This window comes from Convolutriloba macropyga, chromosome 13 (assembly GCF_964194025.1).
Source record: "Convolutriloba macropyga chromosome 13, txConMacr16.3, whole genome shotgun sequence".
NCBI lineage: Eukaryota > Metazoa > Xenacoelomorpha > Acoela > Convolutidae > Convolutriloba > Convolutriloba macropyga.
In genome coordinates, this window is record NC_134480.1 from 41,266,877 (window position 1) to 41,290,075 (window position 23,199).

At 35.8% G+C, this 23,199-nt stretch overlaps 2 protein-coding genes across 5 annotated transcripts in view; one reads left to right on the plus strand and one right to left on the minus strand.

Moving 5' to 3' along the window:
- LOC142352235 (nucleoporin p54-like) overlaps window positions 1–23,199 on the plus strand; it is a 608,913-nt gene that overhangs the window by 348,619 nt on the left and 237,095 nt on the right. The window lies entirely within an intron of this gene.
- The window catches only part of LOC142352233 (sec1 family domain-containing protein 1-like), a 354,741-nt gene that overhangs the window by 22,923 nt on the left and 308,619 nt on the right, over window positions 1–23,199 (minus strand). The window contains exons 2-10 of one of the 2 annotated variants that reach the window (XM_075404694.1): window positions 21,962–21,996; window positions 21,734–21,807; window positions 21,586–21,674; window positions 12,973–13,063; window positions 12,785–12,907; window positions 10,583–10,670; window positions 6,200–6,345; window positions 4,468–4,687; window positions 3,736–3,911 (exon numbers count right to left, since the gene is read on the minus strand). In XM_075404694.1, coding sequence (XP_075260809.1) covers window positions 3,736–3,911; window positions 4,468–4,687; window positions 6,200–6,345; window positions 10,583–10,670; window positions 12,785–12,907; window positions 12,973–13,063; window positions 21,586–21,674; window positions 21,734–21,807; window positions 21,962–21,992 — 1,038 coding nt within the window. In that variant the 5' untranslated portion in view covers window positions 21,993–21,996. Of the gene's footprint in view, window positions 1–3,735; window positions 3,912–4,467; window positions 4,688–6,199; window positions 6,346–10,582; window positions 10,671–12,784; window positions 12,908–12,972; window positions 13,064–21,585; window positions 21,675–21,733; window positions 21,808–21,961; window positions 21,999–23,199 lie in introns of both variants that reach the window. The other variant, XM_075404693.1, reaches the window with a different exon arrangement.

The following is a 23,199-nucleotide window of genomic DNA, read 5'->3' on the forward strand; positions in this document are numbered from 1 at the left end:
ATGTACTTTGAACAGAATGAGCGAAGATGGAAACGAGTTTAGAAAAGTCAAAGAACGCAAAATGTCGAAAAAGCGGCAAAATGAGGTAGAAAAGCGAAACAAATTTTTATTCAGAGAAAAAAAATAGGAGCGCAATAATAGCCTGCTGAGACGCGGCTGAAAATAAAAAAAACACAACCGAAGTGTCCCAAAAAATTGGAAATATTGGGTAAAGCGAAAAAATGACGAAATTGAAAAAAAACTAGTACAAGTAGTGGTACACAGGGAATGGAAGAAACTAAAAACCCGAACATGACTCTCACTAGAGGACCAGTCCTTGATAGTCAACGAAGACGATACCAATAAAATAGAAAATTAAAACACAACCGACTAACGTTGGGCGAACTGCTCTCAAACGACCGGCGAGGGGTTGGCTTCGTTAGTAGCTAGCAACAGTTAAGTGAGACTAGCTCTAGCTTGATTCGACTCTGCAACTTTTAGTTTTCTAGCCATGTTAGAAAATGAATCAAATAAAAAACTGATATTTTAAAAATTTGCAAAATATTGCAAAAGTTAAAAGAAGAGCTTCCAGATCTCGCAGTGAAAATGCTGAAAACTATTTTTTCTCCGAGTTATTTCAACTAACTAATCTACAAGACTTAAAAAGCTTCGTGGGCCAGCAATGATCGTTAAACTCAGAAAAGGACAAAAAATATAATAAAAACTTTGGAAACAATCGCAAATTTTGACAAAATCTTGCTAAACTTCAAAATATTAAAATCTTCAAAACCATTTCATTGTCTCACGAGACTATTCAGTATCCCTCTTTCAAGCTTCAAATAGTTTCACTGGCTCATAAAGATCCATAAACTTGGAACAAGATAAATATTTTCCAAAAATTTGAAAATTAAATTTTATCAAAAAATTGCTCAAGCTGGAGTCATTAAAATATTGATAACCATTTCATTTACTGTAGAAACTATGCAGCAATTATTATCCAACCTTAGAGGAGGTCCCTACGAACCTGGTGCCGGAAAACAGTATAAAAAATTCAAAGACTCAAAAAACTTGAAAAAAAATGCAAATAATTTTTAAAAATTGCTATTAAAATCTTGACAACTATTCCATGACATCTAGAAGCTATGCAGTAACCTATAATCAAACCCTAGAGGAGGTTATGTCGCTCTTGAGGCTGGAGAAACAAAAAAAGTGAAAAAATTTCGAAAAAAAATACTCCTGCTACTTAATGACAGGATGCAGCGGCTATTATAAGAATCAAGAAGCATTAGAGGTGGTGACTAGGACTAATAAGAACAAAGTTTAAGTAATGGGCATCAAAAATGGGGCTTTATGGGTATTTACCATTTCGATTTCTGATTTCAATTTCTAAAAATTCGTTCATTTTAGATTGCTTTGCTGAGCACCTGCTGTTTGAAAGTACTTTGAGCAGAATGAGCGAAGATGGAAACGAGTTTAGAAAAGTCAAAGAACGCAAAATGTCGAAAAAGCGGCAAAATGAGGTAGTAAAGCGAAACAAATTTTTATTCAGAAAAAAAAATAGGAGCGCAATAATAGCCTGCTGAGACGCGGCTGAAAATAAAAAAACACAAGCGAAGTATCCCAAAAATTGGAAATATTGGGTAAAGCGAAAAAATGACGAAATTGAAAAAAAACTAGTACAAGTAGTGGTACACAGGGAATGGAAGAAATTAAAAACCCGAATATGACTCTCACTAGAGAACCAGTCCTTGATAGTCAACGAAGACGATACCAATAAAATAGAAAACTAAAACAACCGACTAACGTTGGGCGAACTGCTCTCAAACGACCGGCGAGGGGTTGGCTTCGTTAGTAGCTAGCCACAGTTTAGTGAGACTAGCTCTAGCTTCATTCGACTCTGCAACTTTTAGTTTTATAGCCTTGTTAGAAAATGAATCAAAGAAAAAAACTGATATTTTAAAAATTTGCAAAATATTGCAAAAGTTAAAAGAAGAGCTTCCAGATCTCGCAGTGAAAATGTTGAAAACTATTTTTTCTCTCCCAGTTATTTCAACTAACTAATCTACAAGACTTAAAAGCTTCGTGGCCAGCAATGATCGTTAAACTCAGAGAAGGACAAAAAATATAACAAAAACTTTGGAAACAATCGCAAATTTTGACAAAATCTTGCTAAAATTCAAAATATTAGAATCTTCAAAACCATTTCATTGTCTCACGAGACTATCCAGTATCCCTCTTTCAAGCTTCAAATAGTTTCACTGGCTCATAAAGATCCATAAACTTGGAACAAGATAAATATTTTCCAAAAATTTGAAAATTAAATTTTATCAAAAAATTGCTAAAGCTGGAGTCATTAAAATATTGATAACCATTTCATTTACTGTAGAACTATGCAGCAATTATTATCCAACCTTAGAGGAGGTCCCTACGAACCTGGTGCCGGAAAACAGTATAAAAAATTCAAAGACTCAAAAAACTTGAAAAAATGCAAATAATTTTTAAAAATTGCTATTAAAATCTTGACAACTATTCCATGACATCTAGAAGCTATGCAGTAACCTATAATCAAACCCTAGAGGAGGTTATGTCGCTCTTGAGGCTGGAGAAACATAAAAAGTGACAAAATTTCGAAAAAAAAAATGAAAATTGCAACTTGCATAAAAAACTGCTAAAATTTGTGATAATAAAAGTTGAAAACTAATCCACGGCCAAAAATCATTTTCCAGTAACTTATTATCAAACCTAACGGGGATTATTTTGTAAGTCTGAAAAACCTGAATAAAGACACTATCAAAAAATCGAAAAAATAGCAAATTTTGTAAAAAAAAAAAACCGCTAAAATTCGTGATGTTGAAATCTTGAAAAACATTCCATTGCATTTAGAAATTATACAGTAACCCATTGTCAAACGCTAGAGGAGGTTCCCCGTCTCTTGAGGACGGAGAAACCAAAAAACCGACAAAAATTTTCCGAAAAAATAGTATAAGATTGCGTTTTTAGCGATCGGTTGTTCGTCAGTAGCTTTGGTGGTGGTGGGGGGGGGGGGGGGGGGGGGGGGACAGATGGGGAGGGAGGCAGGGGCGTAGGGTGGGGAAACAGTGGTGTGGGGGCAACAGCGCGGTGGGAGGACAATAGTGGGGGGGTCAACAGTGGGGCTGTCTTCAACCGCTAAGAACCACCCTTCACACCGTAAGTATAAGTCTCCAAAACAGTTTAAGCAGAAACAGAGCTGAAGGGCTCTAAGAGCACTTAATTTCCGCTTGGCGCTACCTGCTTATCCCGTTTTTGAGGACGAAAAGTCAAAAGCGTCAGACGAAAAATCGGTCAAGCGAAAAATCGTATAAAAAAGATCGACAGGACTAATATAATTGCTACAACTTCGTTTGAGAGCAACTAACAAAACGAACTTCGTTTGAGAGCAATTAACAAAACAACCAAACTTTTAGCATTTTTTTAAGAAAACCGGTGTCTTCAAAGACAAAGACGCCAATAACATATTGTTAACTAAAGTTAACAACGACTCCTTTCAGAAAGTAAAAGCCATCTATGAGAAAACAATTGAAAGAGTAAAACAATTTAAGAAATTTGTCAAAATTCGAAATTCACCAATGTAATGCTATTTGAAAATGCTATTTTAAAAATGGCTTAAGAGTAAATGAATCCACTAGCTATTAGCTGAACCAAACAAATATTAGATTTCAAATTCAAACCATATATTTTAATTGTATATTTATTACTTCTCAATGTCTCACTCACCTTCAATGCAGTTATCTCGCCCTCGCTGGCCTTGTAGTCTTCTAGGCTCTGCTGTATGGACTCTGCTACAGTTGGAAACGGATTCCCTTTCTGTTCAGACCAGAACATATCGTTAGGACTCAACTCGTGCTCTTTGTTACTCCCACCAACACCACTACCTCCAGTTCCACTACTTACTACAACATGTGATTCATTTTTGGACCTTCTAAATATCGGATCATTTGAATAACTGTTCTTTGTTTCTCTCTGTGCCAAGTTACTTATTAACAAGTGATGAATATCAGATAGTCACCTTTGATTCTCTTAATTAAGATCGGAGTTTACCTCCACTTAATCAACGTTGCTCAGGAGCTAGCTTTCTTCATTACATAAGGACATGGGCTTATTTATATTCGTCTACCTCTCCGCCTACTTTTTCTATCAACGGATGAAGAAATGATGCTCCGGATCTATTCTGTTTTGCCCCCCCCCCCCCCCCCCACTTAGTGGTCTTACCTTTATACCCCCAGGCGCACGTGCTATTTTTTACATAGTAATGTGCTATATAACATATAATTTGTAACTGGGGGCGTAAAAACACTGGGGGTGGGGGGGGGGGGTGCAAACAGAACAGATCCCGTGATCCCATAGCCCAAAAGTTTACATCTTCTAAGAATTAACCAATGATCGCAATCGGACATATTAGGCTACAATTGAAGTTGTACATTTGGACGCTAGGCAACTTCAACTAACATTTAATTTTGTTGAGCTGCAAATCCATAGTGTCATGCACAAGTGCCTGATATGTCCAGGAGTGGTGGAGGGGAGTGGCCAAGTCTATATTTCTGTCAAGCAGAACTAGCACTGGTCGATGGAAGGAAAGTTGCCCAGCCCCCGCTGACTGGAATGAGTCCTGGGTGAAGAGATTGCTTCTCGTATCGCGAACACTCTCTCGCAGTTTCTTGTCCAACAACTACACAACAATTGCCTTTAAACTCATGAAATTAAATTTTGCTCTAACAAAGTAGTTCTTCAATGGAAAACAACATACCCAGCAGATTTCCAAAAAATCGGCAAATGATTTCCAAAACCCCGATTGCGATTGAAGGAACAGAAAAAATTGATTGATACACAAGAAATATCAATGAAGTTCAAATTTTTATTTCATTCTATAGTTTGACCTACTTCTGTCGCATAATGCCAGGATACAGTGTATAGTATCAATACGAAAAGGCATTAGAGATGGTAACTAAGACTTATAAACGCAACATATAGAACAAGCTAGGAACTAAGGTGAAGCAAAGCAAATTTTTGGTGGGCTAACTAAACAAACATAACAGGACAAGTGCTGAAACAATTCAAATTATTTTATTGACAAAACCAAAAATAGACACCGAATTGACTTGGAAACGAGTTTGAAAAACATTTAATAAAAAACTCCTATGAAAAAAGTCGAAAACAGTTTTAAAAAAAGTCAAGTTGCTGCACATGACTAAAAAATTAGCTCTCAAAAACCAAAAAATACCATTTTCTCACTCCACTTTAGATCTGGATAGAGAAAAATTGATGCCACAAAACCACTCGCTTTTTCAATCAATTTCCTGTCTTGGCCTAAGCAGCACACCAATTTCCAAAATCGCGAAGTTGTGTAAACAGAACTTAAAAAACATAGGACGAGTCCTTACCAAAAAATTTATTGTCTAAAAAAAAACTAGACCTAGAAATGACAAGGAACGGGCTCGGAAAAGCATTTAGAAAAAACACAATCCCCCCCCCCCCAAATAAACGAAAAAACAGTAAAAAATCAATGTGAAACTGCCTATAGTTCTAAAAGGCTAACTTTTTAAAACTGTATTGCTATTTTGAACATTTACGAAGTGTTCACCAAGTATAAGTAAAAACTACGAGGTGCCTGATTGCAGAAAAAAATGCTCAAAAAACTTTTATATGAAATCTGTTGAAAGTTGTATGCATTTTTGCTGTGCGGGATGGATGACTTAAATCTTTTTGTGCTTCCATTAACTTGAGGAAACTCATTCAGTTTTCTAAATCAATGGACAGGAGTAATAAAATAGCCGCCAAAAGAACACGTGCTGATACTTTCATTTGTCAAGGCTTCTGAGCACCTGACTTTCACCTTGTCTCGTTTTTGCATTTAAAATAAACTTTTGAAGAAAACAACATATCCCCTAGAAGATCCCAGTTAAAATAAATCTGACTTAACAAAGTTTCTTTAAAAAATAGCAGTTGAATTATTTTTCACCATCTGACCTAATATTTGATCGAATTTGCTTTTCTATTGGATAAAAATATCATTAAAAAGGATTTGTCAATTGGGAACAACACAAAAACATTATCTGATTAATTGATGTAAGAAGAAAAATTAACTGTCCCCGCGAAAACAACAGGCTGTGCCCAGGTGTGGGAGCGGTTGCATCAAATGTTGAAAATGTTGGAACAATGAAAAAACGAGGTTTGTAGTTACCTGTGCCAGCATTTCTGCGGCTGTCTCCTTGGGTGCCCTTATTATGGGTAAGGTCCCCAGAGTGACACACATTGAGAAGAGACTCTCTGCCATCAAGTGGAGGCTCTCCTCTATCTCACTATCTGTTGTCTTAGATGAGTTTAGATCTAAATCCCAAGTCATACCAGGTCACAGTATATCAAATACTATATTGCTAATTTCAAATAGTATAATTTTTTTGCAACAAGTAAATTAAAATTATAACCATATGGTTTAACATACTTTAAACAAAAAATACTTCAAATCTTTCAAACAAAATAAAATAATAAACATTGATCAATTTCTTAAAGAATCACATTATAAAATTTTCTTTCGATATTTTTCTTCCCAAAAATAAAAACTTTTAAAAGCTCCTACGTTACTGTTCAAGAGAATTTTTTCATGTGAGAGCAAGAAATCATTCAACATTTTCTTAAAAACGTTCTCATTTTTTGCCAACAGAAGCCACTGTGTTAACTTATTCCATTTTGGTACGCATTGACGAATAATCGAATTCATTCCAAAGTTGGTTTTGACAATCTGTCTAATTTTGAATTGTTTTCGAGTATTTTGATGAAGACTCAGATACCCGTAAAAATTTTCAGAATTCTCTGGCCTGGCTATATCATAATGAAATTTGATTGGCAACATTTTTGCTATTATTAGCTCAGCTGGTAGGTCTTTGTCTGATTTAATAGATCTCTCGTTTTTTCATGATTTTTGCGTAGGAAGTACACCTTTATACCAAAGTTAATCTGTCGGTTAAGGCGTTTTAGGTTTTTTGCAGATAAATTTTGAAAAGACTGCCAAAAACGATAAATGTGAAAGCACAAGTGATTTCAGAAGAATGCACGCGTTCAGGGGAAATTGATGTCATATTAGGTATATTGATCTTATAGAATGAGCCATCATTTTTAAGGTTTTATTCAGCTGCTTATCGAAATTAAGATTTCTGTCAATTTGAATACCAAGATATCTGCAACTTTGTGTTGTCAGAACATCCTTTTTGTAAAAAAAAACATAGCCGGCAGATTGCCGGAAAATAGCCGCAATAGACGCTTGTGGCGTTACAAGAATTGAAACAACTATAGAAATAAAATAGACAGATCGACCACCAGTCCTTTAATAGACCACTAGACTTTTTGGGTAAGATTCGGACTGTCATTTCTATGAGACATATAAGCTCTATAAGGAGAAAGCCCTAATAGGGCTTTTCAAAATTAGGATCTTTTCATTTTGTGCTCCCTCAGCTTAGTGGGCGCATATCATTTGCACCCCCCAGATGCACGTGCAATATTTGTGGGGGGGGGGGGGGCACAAACGGAAAAGATCCCAAAATTAATATTCGAAATCAAAAACTCAAGACTCTAATATTCAAGAATTAGGGCATATGTTTGGCACTACTTAGATGCACACTATTGACCTTTAATAAGTAAATGTTCATAAAATTTAAAGTTTCATAAGTGAGCTCAGAAGTCTTTTTTTAGTGAGGTAAGTCATTGAAAAAGTCAATTCCAAGAAGTCACGGTAAGACGAAACAAAAATCTGTTAGACGAAGTAACAAAAAAATTTAGGAGCGCTATAATAGCCGCCTAGAATTAAGGACGCGGCTATTAAAAATAGATCCGAAATCAGAATTATTGCGCGAGAAAAAGATTAATTCGGTTTTGTTTGTATTCAAAGTTAGTTTGTTCATTTCTATATATTCTTCTGTTTTTTTTTGTGAAATTTCCTTGACTTTTCCATGTAAGCTACTTTCCTGTCCACAACAGACAATACTTGTGACATCTGCGAATTGAATTGCTTTTTCCGTTGTGTTTATATTAGATGAGAAATCGTTCACATATAAAAGAAAAATGAGTGGTCCTAGAACAGTTCCCTGTGGCACACCGTGATTCACAATTTCACAATCAGAGAACATGCCACTAAGTTTTACCTTTTGTCTGCGGTTGGCAAGAAATGAAAACAGCAATTCTGTTTTACCAGACAATATACTGTCAAATCTGTATTCGATGCATGTGAAATAATTATTCAATTATGTATGCAATACCAACATGGAAGTCCTTCAGCCTTTCGTGCTTAACCTTTTTCTGATGAAAGTATTGACATATAATGCTGGTAAACAATTCAATTCAACTATACATAAATTCATCTCATTTCGAACGGTTTTGCATAGCCCGAGATCAACACTAAGAACGACAAGAAAATTGCTTCAGTGTTTCTTTACTCGTACAATATTTCAAAGAAGTAACTGATATAATAAAGGGTAAACACCAAGAGGACAAATGAGATCAGATAGATCCTCTTTTCCACCTTGCCCATTTGATTGTACCCCAAAACATTTTAATAAAAAAATAAAGCAGAACAGGATGTTAAACAAATAGTACTCCTGAGCTGAAATCTTACACATCCAATCAGCGCTATTATTTTTTCAAAATGTCAAAGCCTGTTCACCAACACTTTTAACGTAATTACAAATCATAACATAACCGACTAACGTCGGGCGAATTGCTCTCAAACGACAGGCGAGCGGTTGGCTTCGTCAGTACCGAGCCAATGTTCAGTGAGGATAGATTTAGCTTGATTGAAGGGGCCTGAGATTAGGGTAATAGACGATGACATCACGCCATATAACAGCCGCTGAAGTGCGGCATCAACAAAAGAATTAAGGAGAGAGAGAGAGGAGAGAGAGAGAGAGAGAGAGAGAGAGAGAGAGATTAAAAGTGAGCAAGAAGGAGAAGGAAAGAAACGCCAGCTAACACAGAGAGCGAGAGAGAGCTATGAATTTTTTCCATGATGAGATTCGACTCTACAACTTCAAGTTTTCTAAACTTGTTAGTAACTAAATCATATAGAAAAAAACTTAAAATGCAAAATTCCAAAGAAAAGTTTCCACGTTTCGCAGTAAAGAACATGTTCAAAAACATTTTTTGTCTCCGGATTTTTGTCAAGTAATCAATCTGCAAGACTTGAAAAGGTTCGTTGGTCAGTAATGATAGTTAAACTCAGAAAAGGACAAAAATAATCAAAAATTTTTAAAACAATTGCAAATTTTAATAAAAATCTTGCAAAAACTCGTGATTATAATATCTTCAGAACACCATTCCATTGTCTCAAGAGACCATATAGTATGCTTATTTCAAGCCTTAAACAGTTTCATGGGCTCATAAAGATCCATACACTTGGAACCTGATAATAAATTTTCAAAAAATTTTCAACTCAAATTTATCAAAAAATTTCTAAAACTCGAGTCATTAAAATAATGATAACCATTCCATTAACTCTAGAAACTAAGCAGCTTGAAAATTGCATGTTTTATAAAAACAAATAGATAAAATTGTGATATCAAAAAGTTGAAAACCATTCCTTTGCCACTTAAAACCATGCAGCCACATATTATCAAGACCTTAAGCAGGTTTTCTGAACTCTGGAGGCTGAAAAATCTGGAATAATGGCAATAAATGTTTTAAAAAATTAAGAAATGCTATTTTTTTTAAAAAAATGTTAAAATTCGTGATGTTGAAATCTGGAAAAAAAAACCATTACGTCTATAAACTATACCCATTATCAAACCCTAGAGGAGGCTCCTTGGCTCTTGAGGCTGGATAAACCTAAAAACCGACAAAAATTTTCAAAAACCTTGAAAAAATTTGCAAGTTTTTTCAAAAAATTGCAAAAATCGCGAAGTTGAAATGTTGAAACCATTCTATTACCAGTAGAAACTGTGCAGTAACCTATTATCAAACCATAGAGTGGGTTCCTTGACATCTAGGGTTGATATAACTCAAAAATTTGACAAAAGTTGTACAAAAATGACAAAAATTTTCAAAAAGCTTGAAAAAAATTGTGAAAATTTGTATAAATTTGCGTGTTTTTAGCGACCGGTTGTTCGTCAGTAACTAGCCATGGGGGGAGGTGCTGATGGGGGTGGCAACAGTCGGGTGGGGGGGCAACAGCACGGTGGGGGGGGGGTGGGGGGCAATAGTGGGGGGTCAACAGTTGGGGGGGGGGGGGGGTGTCTTCAACCTCAAAGAACCGCTCTTCACACATTAATTTCAAGTCTCCAAAACAGTTTGAGCTGAAACAGAGCTGAAAGGCTCTAAGAGCACTTAATGCCCGCTGGGCGCTACCTGTTTATACCGTTTTTGAGGACGAAAAGTCAAAAGCGTCACACGAAAAATCGGTCAAGCGAAAAATCGCATAAAAAAAGACCGACAGGACTAATATAATTGCTACAAACTTCGTTTGAGAGCAATTAATCAATGCCCCTAGAATTGAACACTGTTCTTTGACGCCATAGACAGATAGACAACCTAACTGCGACAAAAAGGAAGAACCTGTTGTACTGATTAAATGGGTACTAACTGTGGTATGAAATGACATCTCTGTTACTGTGTCGGAGTGTGAACAAACATGGCTCCAGGGCGATGAAGTTCAAATACTGGTCAAACACCTAAAACGATTGACAAATTCAACAGTATATTCGAATAAATCATTGCACTTTGAGGAGAGCTCGACAATACACGTCGATTATCCTGCATCTGATCTCTGAATTAGAAATATTGAAATGTATTTCGAGGTGCAAGTGCAGTTCATTTCAATTTGCAGAGCACTTTTTGACTCGAAAGCTAGGACTAAGAGAAATAGCTGTCTCTATTAAATCCACCACCAAGTCTGACAGCTTTTTTTAAATTTGCATTGAAATTGCACTGATTCAATTATTTCACTGAGGTCATGAAATGTGCTAAAACCCTCTCATCATCATCATCTCTCCATTGTTCATTTCGCAAAAAGTAAGACGTTTAAATTGTTGAAATTCGGCAACCACAATGTTACTTTGGTCAGTAACCTCCACGTGGGGCCCCTGGGTAACTACCGTTAGCTCCGCTAGAGGAAGTTAGCAAAGCTGAAGTTAGCAAAGCTGAGAGGATTGAGCCCTGAACAAGCCACCTTGGCTTAAAACAAATTACTTCAAAAGAATTCCTTGTCAGTCCTATACTCATTAGCGCAGGCAAAAGCCTGAGATGAAGGAGTTGAGGCAGAGCTTGGAATAGCGCCCTTGAAAGAAGGGAGCAAAAGTGGTTGTTGGCGGGACCCTGTGAACAAAAGTGGCTCTTGTAGTCATGTCTCGCTGACTTCATCTGTTGGAAAGGTCTCCAATGAGCGAAAGATGGTCAAAGTTAACTGATTCAAAAGTCAACAAAGTAACGAAAGTGAAATCGAGAATAGTAGATGAAGATTTGATCATTAAGCAGTGAAGTGGCTAGACTCCAATGAAGTCTCTTGCAAACTCTAAGCGACCAGAAACCCTTGTTAGCGGGCAAAGAACGCAGGGTTAGCATGGTTCAGATGTGAGGGAGCTGGGATGACTGCTACAATGTATTCACTGAAAGCTGATTAGTAGTGGAAGAGAAAACTGTGTGTGATCCCTGTGCAAAATCTGAAATGAAAGCCTTTTAGAAGGAAATACTGTGTATGGTCCAGACAAGATAAATGTAGAGGTAGTCACAGAAATATCATCACAGTAGTGTTGCAACTGTGATCGCAGAGCTAAAAGATAAAGAGTGACTACACTACATGTTTGGTCCAGACAAACATGCTCTGCTATCTCCCGAAAGATGCTTTTAAAGACACTTTAGGCTCACGGGACTCCTCAAAGAGCTGGACCCCAGATCTTCGCACCGACGCTCTGGTCCTCATGGCTTGAAACTCATTCCTCTAAAGGTCTGACGACTAAAAACCCAAGGCTCCGGCCAAAGGGGAGGTACACTTCCGAGAGATAATCGATTGTGCGCACCAAATCAAAACAAAGTTGCAATTTGTTTTCTCGGGTAATTGGACTTATTTTTACCTTATATTAACACCTTTTACTCAAACTCGGTCCTCTGACGGATAATGTATCGATGTAGGAGTGGAAATCCTAACTTGGATTATTCAGATACGCCTTTCTCTTAAAAGATTGGTATATTTCAAATAGAGTGTAAGTAAAAGAGCAGATCAACTGATATGGACAATCAAGAATCATTATGATAAAAATGTGGTCACACAGAAGTCTGATCTGTTCTGTCCCGCACCCCAGCTTAGCGGGCTCAAATCTGTTACGCCCCCAGGCGCTATTTATTATGTAATAATGTGCTATATAACATATAATTTGTAACTGGTGCTCATAAAAACACTGAGGGGGGCAGAATAGATCCCAGAAGTCGTGACTTTTACATTTCCGCTTCCATTTTAAACAATTGACTTTTATATCTCTCATTATACTTGACCATATGACCATATAAATACTTTAAGTGCAACATTGATCCTGCTGGACAGGAAACGAAGACTTTGGAAAAAAGAGCCAAAAATATCAAAACAGTAGGACAGACGCAGCTTGAGGATGCAAATTTCAGACGGAATTTACTCGCAGTAAATTTTTGCATGCTAAAAATTTTCTTAAAACACTTATTAACCTGTAAAACTTCATCAGTATGTTCATTTTTAACCAAAAATACTGTGATGAATATGTGCACCTTGGATACTGTGCTGCATTATTTTCAAAATTCAATATCAAAATTATCTCACCTTTGCAATTAAGTTAGCAGAATTCGTTTGAACTGTTCTTGTTGCAAGATCTTCCAGCAGCCGCCGTGGTACTTGACCGATGAAATTGAGATGAAACTTCTCGTATAAATTACAACCACAATCCTAAAATTACTCAAACTCAAACACAACTCAATGTTTTCAAGTTTTTCAAAAAATGAAGAACGTACTGTACTGATTCTTTGGATGTTTTCTTCACTCGGAATGCAGAAGTATATTGCTGGTACATCTTCAATTGCCTCTCTTTCTGAATGTATCAGCCTAAACATCAATCTTGAGTTACTTTTTCTTGTATATATCTACTGGTATATATTTAAACACTTACATTCGAGATTTATACCTTTTAAACATTATACATTTCTTTTCGGACAGAAATGACTTTTTCGTATTTTTTCACACTTAAGGAGGAATTACTAAGATAAACACTAAGAATCTTGAGCTCTGAAAGTTCTGAGAATTAAAGATAGTTACAAAAAGGACAATATCACTTGTACATCCTATCAATAAAAGTTAATACATATCCAACAAGTTCAGACGATTTGATCTCATTATAATTGAGTTCAAATTTATTTTCCCGCCATTAGTGTTAACATTTTTCTGAAGCTATAGAACTTCAAATACAGCTTTTAAGTGCATTACCATTCACCCAAATTGTTATTACTGCATAAAAAAATATTTGGCGAATTTTTGAGTTGCTTCATTTAAAAGTGTATTGCTGCAAATTCGCAAGCAACAAATTATGATTAAAAAGGGGAAGATCAATTATGAGCGTTTGCAATTATTGTTCTTGCTTGCTAATCTGAAAAAATAATCATGGATGTATGTAAAAAAAAAACACGCGTTGAAGAAAATCAATAATTGAGCTATGTAAACACCTAAATTTAATTTAAAATGTTCGTTGCTTAAAATTTACTTTAAATTTTTTGGAAGATTAGTATCTAGCTTCAATTTTAATACAAAAATAGCACACATCATCTTCTATACAAGGATTGCGCGAACTGCGCCAATTATGCAGCGCACATGTTTTCCGCGAAAAGGATATTTATTTTCCCAATTCCTAAAAATTGAGCAGCTAACAGTTTAAATGAGCTAATAACACGAGCCTGGCTTAAAAACGTAGCCTCTTGTCCAAGACAGAAAATCAACAGGTAGAGAAAATATGAAAGAAAAATTAACCGACTAACGTCGGGAGAATTGCTCTCAAACGAATCAAATGTTGATTTGGTAGTAGATAGCTTCGACTTAGTAAGGCTAGCTTGAGCTGAACTGAGGGAGGATCGAATTGCATGCATCACAGCTTTGGCGGGAGGGTGGTTGGGGTGCGCAGTGATGGGGCGTGGAGTCAAAAGCGGGCAGCCAGGTGGTTAAGGTGTGTGGAATTGGAGGAGGTCGACGAGAGGCGAAACACAGGAGGGCACCAAAACTGCTTTTCAAACAATAAATTATGACTTATCAACGGTTTTGGTGAATTGTACAATTAGAGACCAGTGAAGCCCTAAGAAAACTACCCAACAAAGTCAAGCCCAATGGTCCTGACCTTTTTACCCTTGTTTTGAGGACTGAGTCGAAAGCATCAGATGAAAAATTGATCCAGACAAAATGTCCCCAAAAAGACCACAGCACTGATATGAACGTCGCCATCTTTTGTTGAGAGCAATAATTATTTAAATTATTTTATTTCGGAGCGGACATAAAGTAGAATTTTAGCCGAATAATCACTATTTTTCATTATTTGATGAATAACCTTTAATCTGATTCATAGAACAAGAGACACACTATTAAAGCGTCTAAACATTTCAACCTTAATTTGAAAGAAAATGAAGTACAAAAAAGTTGTATGTTCATCTATTATTTCTCTTCGAAAGTCCGTTTAAAAATTCTTTATAACCGTTTTCTCACCAGAAATTGGAAATATAGCTCATAAATGCAGAGCTATATTGCAGACCTATCTTCCAGCCTTTCTTCAGATTTCTTTCCATAAACAAGAAAACGCAATACCACAGCCTACCTTTACAAAAACACCTATAGAAATGATGAAGTTTTTTTCAAACTTACAGCGCAAAAAGACTCCTTACAATTTTTAAATTGTAATGGTTAGCATTGACAAGGTTAGGAAGGTTGGGATGGTTAGAATTGTATTTAGACGAGCTTAAAGTTCAAACACTAGTAATAAAACAGAGTTCATTCTCAAAGCTATTATAGTCGAAAAAGGGCAACTTATGATTTATTCCGAATTCAGCCCAATTTCGCCTTCATAATCAAACATCCACAGCGAATTTGTTATCAGAGCAAAACAAATAAGGCAAAATTTTATTTTAAAGTAAGTTTTAAAATGTGAGCAGTACAAGTAAATTGTTTGCAAAATTTTTTTAATTACTTGAAAGAAATTAGATAAATCAAAAATGAGATGAAGGCTTATATTTACCTTGCAGCTTCTGAAAAAGAACTTAATAAGGAGAAGACCCTATCTCTCCTGTTGATCACAATTACCAAACTGAAGAAATTCAATTTAGCTGAATCCTATATAAGAATTTTAAGTAAACAAATTTTCTGCTATCTTTTTACTTCTACATTTTTTAAAAATCCGTTTATCGGCAATTTGAGCCTTTTTTTAGGAAAAAAAAAAGAATTAATTTCTTTGATCAAGTACCAAATAAGTAACAAGTACAAAAAACAAACGCAAAAATTGACTCGTACAAACATGACCAAAGTGAACAGGCAACGGGGTATTTTGACCCACACCCCTGCCCTTAGAGACTCTGTAAACTAGGCAGTAGGACTATTTTAACAAAGAAGTTCCTATGATAACAAAAATATAGAAAAATAAGAAATTGACTTAAAAACAAAAACTTAAAAGAAAAAAAATGTTGCTACAGCCGTCAAAATTTGAAAGCAGCGTAATTAAACCTCGTTAAGGCTACTGGAGGCATAAAATAGGCCTCCAAAATCTTTCGGTTTAAAAAATTTTTCTAAGATTTTAAGAGGCAATTTTAGCAGAAAATTTAAAAATATTGAACAATTGCGATAACTCGGAAACTAGAAGGAATTGAGAGCTCAAATTTATTCACAAAAATCCCACCCCCAAAGTATGTGTCTGATATTAAATACTTTACTAATTCAATTCGAGTCTTAAGAAATGTTTTCGTTCAAAATTCAAATAAAAGTACCAATTTTCATGCACAGCGTACAGAAACAGAAAAATTTTTTGAATCAAGAACTTGAAACTTTTATTTTTCCTCGGGAAATGAAAAAATGCAGATATCTCCAACAAAATATTCAGCTCTACACTTTAGTATCTCTCTACAAGATACACCGATCGGTCACATTGGCTTAAGGAAGAAAAGCAGGCTGATATGAAGTCCCTAAGCCCCAAATAATTTTGTAGAGGTGGAAAAATGACATTACGCAAAAAACAGCGGAAAACTTGATTCCTAAGAAATAAGGCAAAAACCTCACTCATGACGAGCTTTAATTCTAACAGAGCCAATGATGAACATAAAACGGTTGCTGTGGGTGTAATATAAATATTGGCGGGACAAACCAACAAAAATTGCCCCCCCCCCCGTATTATGCAGTAAAGCTCTAAGAGATTATCGGTGACTTAATGCCCTCCGGGCTTTAGCTGCTTATCTCGTTTATGAGGCCGAAAAATCAAATAGTCAGACTAAACTTCGATCAAGCAAATATCATAAAAAGACAAATGGCGCCCATTTAATTGCTACGAACACCGTTAGAGAGTAATTAAACAGCTCAGTTCTCGGAAAAGCAAAACATAGGCTACATAGGAGTGAATTGTAATACAACAGATTTTAAGAAAAAACTACCAATGCCGGACAATGTGATAGTTGAAACTTTGGGCAAATTTACGTTAGTCTAAATAAGTGTGCAAATGGGGATGTTAAATAAATATGGTCGGGCGGGGTCATTCAATGCTTCAAAAATTGCCCATGGCAGTTCTGCCTGCCCTGTAACTTGGTCGCAAGGCTTCACTTCTAGTAGACTTAGTTGACAAGACGTCCTTTAATAACATGCGAAGGTTTTAGAGTAACCATAAATGACCCTAATATTAGTGAGTTGTAAAACTAAGGTGAACACTCCAATTTTGATCCAAAAAAATACATATCAGCTGTATTGGAAACGACTAAAAAGACGATAGAAACCCCCACGGGCAATCAACTCTTCAATACTAACAGAGTCAGTGTAACTCCAAGCTCTAATTCCTTCATCGAAAGCAAGAAAACAGAATTTCTTTTCCATATCGATCAACGACAAGAATCTAAAACAACAAACACATATGTGAGTTCATCAGAGTAAAAGAAAATAAGAAAAAACATACCTTCCATTGGGGTTCAGATTCTAACTGCTTCCTCCATAATTCAGTATTCAAAATCAAGAGCTGCTTCAATGCAACTAAAACATTAATTGTCGTAAGGCTTCTGCAGAAAATTGGCATCTGAATGATTTATTGACTCATTATATACAAGTCAGATGACTAATTTGATTTCGTTTCAAGATATACTAACAAAGAACTCTTTTATAACTTAATCGTTATCACCATAACTAACCTATTTGTCTGTCTCGCAATTTAGTTGCCATCAACCTGAAAAAGGTTTTGTATATCAGGGAGACCTCTGCAAAAATTTTGAACATTGAGGGCTTTTCTCTCTAATTCTACTTGAAATAGCGCCCACTTAAAAAGAACTGAGAATTGGATAATTTTCATGACGGGTCTTCAGAGGCACGCGTGTATGGTCTATCAAAGTCGCGAGTTCACGGAACCACATCAAGGAAACGTATCAACTGCATAAGTAAACTGCAAACCAGCTGTTTTTGAGAGCATTTTAATTATGACTCCGATTTCCTTAAATCTTGCTTGCTCCCAGTTTCAAGAAATTGCTTGAGCGGGGGATAACATTGCTCTGAAGACTAAAAGACATGAACAGTGCGCTCCATGATATACAGAAGAGTACTTTATTAAGCAAAATAATTCATCAAAATTACGTTCAACAGGACCATTATAATCGAGTTTCGATTTTTTTCGAGCAATTAGCGTAAATTTTTGTCTTTCTAAAGCCATGAAACTTCAACTGCATTTTAGAAAGTTTTAGGAGCATTACAATCCACCCAAATTGTTATTAATGCATTAAAATATATTTGGCAAATTTTTGAATCGCTTTATTTAAAAGTATATTGCTGCAAATTCGCTAGTAACAAATTCTGATAGAAAAGGGAAGATCTGTTATGTGTTTGCAATTAATGTTCTTGGATGCTAATCTGACATAAAAATCACGGATGTATGTAAAAATATCACGCGTGTTGAAGAAAATCAATAATTGAGCTATGTAAACACTGAAATTTAACTTAAAATATTTGTTGCTTAAAATTTAAATTAATAATTTTTTTTGAAAGATCAGGATCTAGCTTCAATTTTAATATAAAAATACCACACATCATCTTCTATACAAGGATTGCGCGAACTGCGCCAATTATGCAGCGCACATGTTTTCCGCGAAAAGGATATTTATTTTCCCAATTCCTAAAAATTGAGCAGCTAACAGTTTAAATGAGCTAATAACACGAGCCTGGCTTAAAAACGTAGCCTCTTGTCCAAGACAGAAAATCAACAGGTAGAGAAAAAATGAAAGAAAAATTAACCGACTAACGTCGGGAGAATTGCTCTCAAACGAATCAAATGTTGATTTGGTAGTAGATAGCTTCGACTTAGTAAGGCTAGCTTGAGCTGAACTGAGGGAGGATCGAATTGCATGCATCACAGCTTTGGCGGGAGGGTGGTTGGGGTGCGCAGTGATGGGGCGTGGAGTCAAAAGCGGGCAGCCAGGTGGTTAAGGTGTGTGGAATTGGAGGAGGTCGACGAGAGGCGAAACACAGGAGGGCACCAAAACTGCTTTTCAAACAATAAATTATGACTTATCAACGGTTTTGGTGAATTGTACAATTAGAGACCAGTGAAGCCCTAAGAAAACTACCCAACAAAGTCAAGCCCAATGGTCCTGACCTTTTTACCCTTGTTTTGAGGACTGAGTCGAAAGCATCAGATGAAAAATTGATCCAGACAAAATGTCCCCAAAAAGACCACAGCACTGATATGAACGTCACCATCTTTTGTTGAGAGCAATAATTATTTAAATTATTTTATTTCGGAGCGGACATAAAGTAGAATTTTAGCCGAATAATCACTATTTTTCATTATTTGATGAATAACCTTTAATCTGATTCATAGAACAAGAGACACACTATTAAAGCGACTAAACATTTCAACCTTAATTTGAAAGAAAATGAAGTACAAAAAAGTGGTATGTTCATCTATTATTTCTCTTTGAAAGTCCGTTTGAAAACTCTTAATAAAGTATACCTTTTTCTCACAAGAAATTGGAAATATAGCTCATAAATGCAGAGCTTTATTGACCTATCTTCCTGCCTTTCTTCAGATTTCTTTCCATACATGAAAACGCAATAACACAGCCTACCTTTAAAAAAACACCTATAGAAATGAAGTTTTTTTCAAACTTACAGTGCAAAAAGACCCCTTACAATTTTTAAATTGTAATGGTTAGCATAGACAAGGTTAGGAAGGTTGGGATGGTTAGAATTGTATTTAGACAAGCTTAAAGTTGAAAAACTAGTAATAAAACAGAGTTCATTCTCAAAGCTATTATAGTCGAAAAAGAGCAAATTATGATTTATTCCGAATTCAGCCCAATTTCGCCTTCATAATCAAACATTCACAGCGAATTTGTTATCAGAGCAAAACAAATAAGGCAAAATTTTATTTTAAAGAGCAACATGTGAGCAGTACAAGTAAATTGTTTGCAAAATTTTTTTAATTACTTGAAAGAAATTAGATAAATCAAAAATGAGATGAAGGCTTATATTTACCTTGCAGCTTCTGAAAAAGAACTTAATAAGGAGAAGACCCTATCTCTCCTGTTGATCACAATTACCAAACTGAAGAAATTCAATTTAGCTGAATCGTATATAAGAATTTTAAGTAAACAAATTTTCTGCTATCTTTTTACTTCTACATTTTTTAAAAATCCGTTTATCGGCAATTTGAGCCCTTTTTAGGAAAAAAAAAGAATTAATTTCTTTGATCAAGTACCAAATAAGTAACAACAAGTACAAAAAACAAACGCAAAAATTGACTCGTCCAAACATGATCAAAGTGGACAGGCAACGGGGTATTTTGACACACACCCCTGCCCTTAGAGACTCTGTAAACTAGGCAGTAGGACTATTTTAACAAAGAAGTTCCTATGATAACAAAAATATAGAAAAATAAGAAATGGACTTAAAAACAAAAACTTAAAAGAAAAAAGTTCTGCTACAGCCGTCAAAATTTAAAAGCAGCCTAATTAAACCTCGTTAAGCCTACTGGAGGCATAAAATAGGCCCCCAAAATTTTTCGGTTTAAAAAATTTTTCAAAAAAAGTTATGAAGCAATTTTAGCGGAAAATTCAAAAATATTCAAAAAATTGCAATAACTCGGAAACTAGAAGGAATTGAGAGCTCATATTTTTTCACGAAAATCCCATTCCCAAAGTATATGTCTGATATTAAATAATTTACTAATTCAATTCGAGTCTTAAGAAATATTTTCGTTCAAAATTCAATTAAAAGTACCAATTTTAATGAACAGCGTAGAGAAACAAAAAAATTTTTGAATCAAGAACTTGACACTTTTATTTTTCCTCGAGAAATGAAAAAAAATGCAGATATCTCTTCAACAAAATATTCAGTTTTACACTTTAGTATTTCTCTACATGATAGATCGATCGGTCACATTGGCTCAAGAAAGAAAAGCAGGCTGACATGAAGTCCCTAAGCCCCAAATAAATTTGTAGAGGTGGAAGAATGACATCACGCACAAAACAGTGGAAAACTTGGATTCATAATAAATAATGCAAAAACCTCACTCATGACGAGGTTTAATTCTAACAGAGCCAATGATGAACACAAAACGGTTGCTGTGGGTGTAATATAAATATTGGCGGGACAAACCAACAAAAATTGCCCCCCCCCCCCCCATATTATGCAGTAAAGCTCTAAGAGATTATCGGTGACTTAATGCCCTCCGGGCTTTACCTGCTTATCTCGTTTATGAGGCCGAAAAATCAAATAGTCAGACTAAACTTCGAAAGCTGCAGTAAAGCTCTAAGAGATTATCGGTGACTTAATGCCCTCCGGGCTTTACCTGCTTATCTCGTTTATGAGGCCGAAAAATCAAATAGTCAGACTAAACTTCGATCAAGCAAATAGCATAAAAAGACAAATGGCGCCCATTTAATTGCTATGAACACCGTTAGAGAGTAATTAAACAGCTCAGTTCTCGGAAAAGCAAAACATAGGCTACATATGAGTGAATTGTAATACAACAGATTTTAAGAAAAAACTACCAATGCCGGACAATGTGATAGTTGAAACATTGGGCAAATTTACGTTAGTCTAAATAAGTGTGCAAATGGGGATGTTAAATACATATGGTCGGGCGGGGTCATTCAAGGCTTCAAAAATTGCCCATGGCAGTTCTGCATGCCCTGTAACTTGGTCGCAAGGCTTCACTTCTAGTAGACTTAGTTGACAATACGTCCTTTAATAACCTGCGAAGGGTTTAGAGTAACCATAAGTGACCCTAATATTAGTGAGTTTTAAAACTCAGGTGAGCGAGCCATTTTTGATCCAAAAAATCACACAAATCAGCTGTATTGGAAAGGACTAAAAAGACGATAGTACCCCCTACGGGCAATCAAGTCTTCAACACTAACAGAGTCAGCGTAACTCCAAGCTCTCGAATTTCCTTCATCGAAAGCAGGGAAAACAGAATTTCTTTTCCATATCGATCAACGACAAGAATCTAAAATAACAAACACATTAGTGAGTCCATCAGAGTAAAAGAAAATAAGAAAAACATACCTTCCATTGGGGTTCAGATTCTAACTGCTTCCTCGATAATTCAGTATTCAAATTCAAAAGCTGCTTCAATGCAACTAAAACATATTAATTGTCGTAACGCTTTTGCAGAAAATTGGCATCTGAAAGATTCATTGACTCATTATAAACAAGTCAGATGACTACTTTGATTTTGTTTGAAGATATACTAACAAACTCTTTTATAACATAATCGTTATCACCATAACTAACCTATTTGCCTGTCTCGCAGTTTAGTTGCCATCAACCTGAAAAAGGATTTGTATATCAGGGAGACCTCTGCAAAAATTTTGAACATTGAGGGCTTTTTTCTCTAATTCTGCTTGAAGTAGCGCCCACTTGAAAAGAACTGATAATTGGATGATATTCATGACGGGTCTTCAGAGGCACGCGTGTATGGTCTAAGTCGCGTGTTCACGGAACTATAGCAGCCGCCCGTGCGCAATATGTATTATCTTCTGTAATTGAACGTGGTACTTGTTTAAAATACAAGGATTGAAGTTTAATTATTAAGTAGATAAAAGCAGAAGAGAATGGTTTCAAATAAATGAAGATCTAACTGAGTGATTAACTCTGAAGGTAGGTTTATTGTTCAATGAATGAGTTTTATCCTGTTTTGTCCGTACCCAATATTGGTTCTATCACCGTGGTAAATTAACCAAGTAAATACTGATATGTCACAATTGTTAGTATTGCTCGAAGCCCGAGCTTTGTCTATTTCAATCTGTCGACTCCTATCAAGATTGTGTCAGTCATTATTCAAGTAATAAATTAAAATTTAAACGAAATCTTTGACCTTGAAACCCAAGGTTTTTAGTACACCTTTTTTTTACATACGTGTGACACTCACACTGCCCCCCTTTCAATAAGAATAGAGTGTGCCACTCACTCACAAAAAATCGAACAAATTTTACAGCTCTTCATGCATAAACGTTTTAAAATACAAAAAGTTTTTATTTTTCATATAAAAAGTTTAGATATCAGTTTTCGTCCTTCATGACTTTCTCTGCCTCGTACAGCCCGAAATTGTTGTACGCTTCTCGCGCCCCATCGTTCATCAGTATTTGGTATGCTCGATTAATGGTCTTGGAAAACTCCTCATCTCCACCACCATCAGGGTGCGTCAACAAGCTCATTTTGTGGTAGTGTTTTTTGATCCGATCTTTTGAAGTAGAACTTTTTACCAACAAAATCTCGTACAATGTCGCAGGCCGATTCAATACATTTTGATTCCGAATCTCGAATAACCACTTTTCTGTGGCCTTCGTTTTGGCTTTCTTGTTCTCAAAAAGAATGCTTTTGTCTATCAATAATAGTGTCTTTCCTTCGGCACTCACTCGCCACGTACTGGTTATAGTTTTCCAACTGCTGAAGTTCTGACCTCAATTGGTCATTCTATTTCTCCATTTTCTCCATGGCTTCGCTCTTTTTATCAGTATTGACTTTTAGAT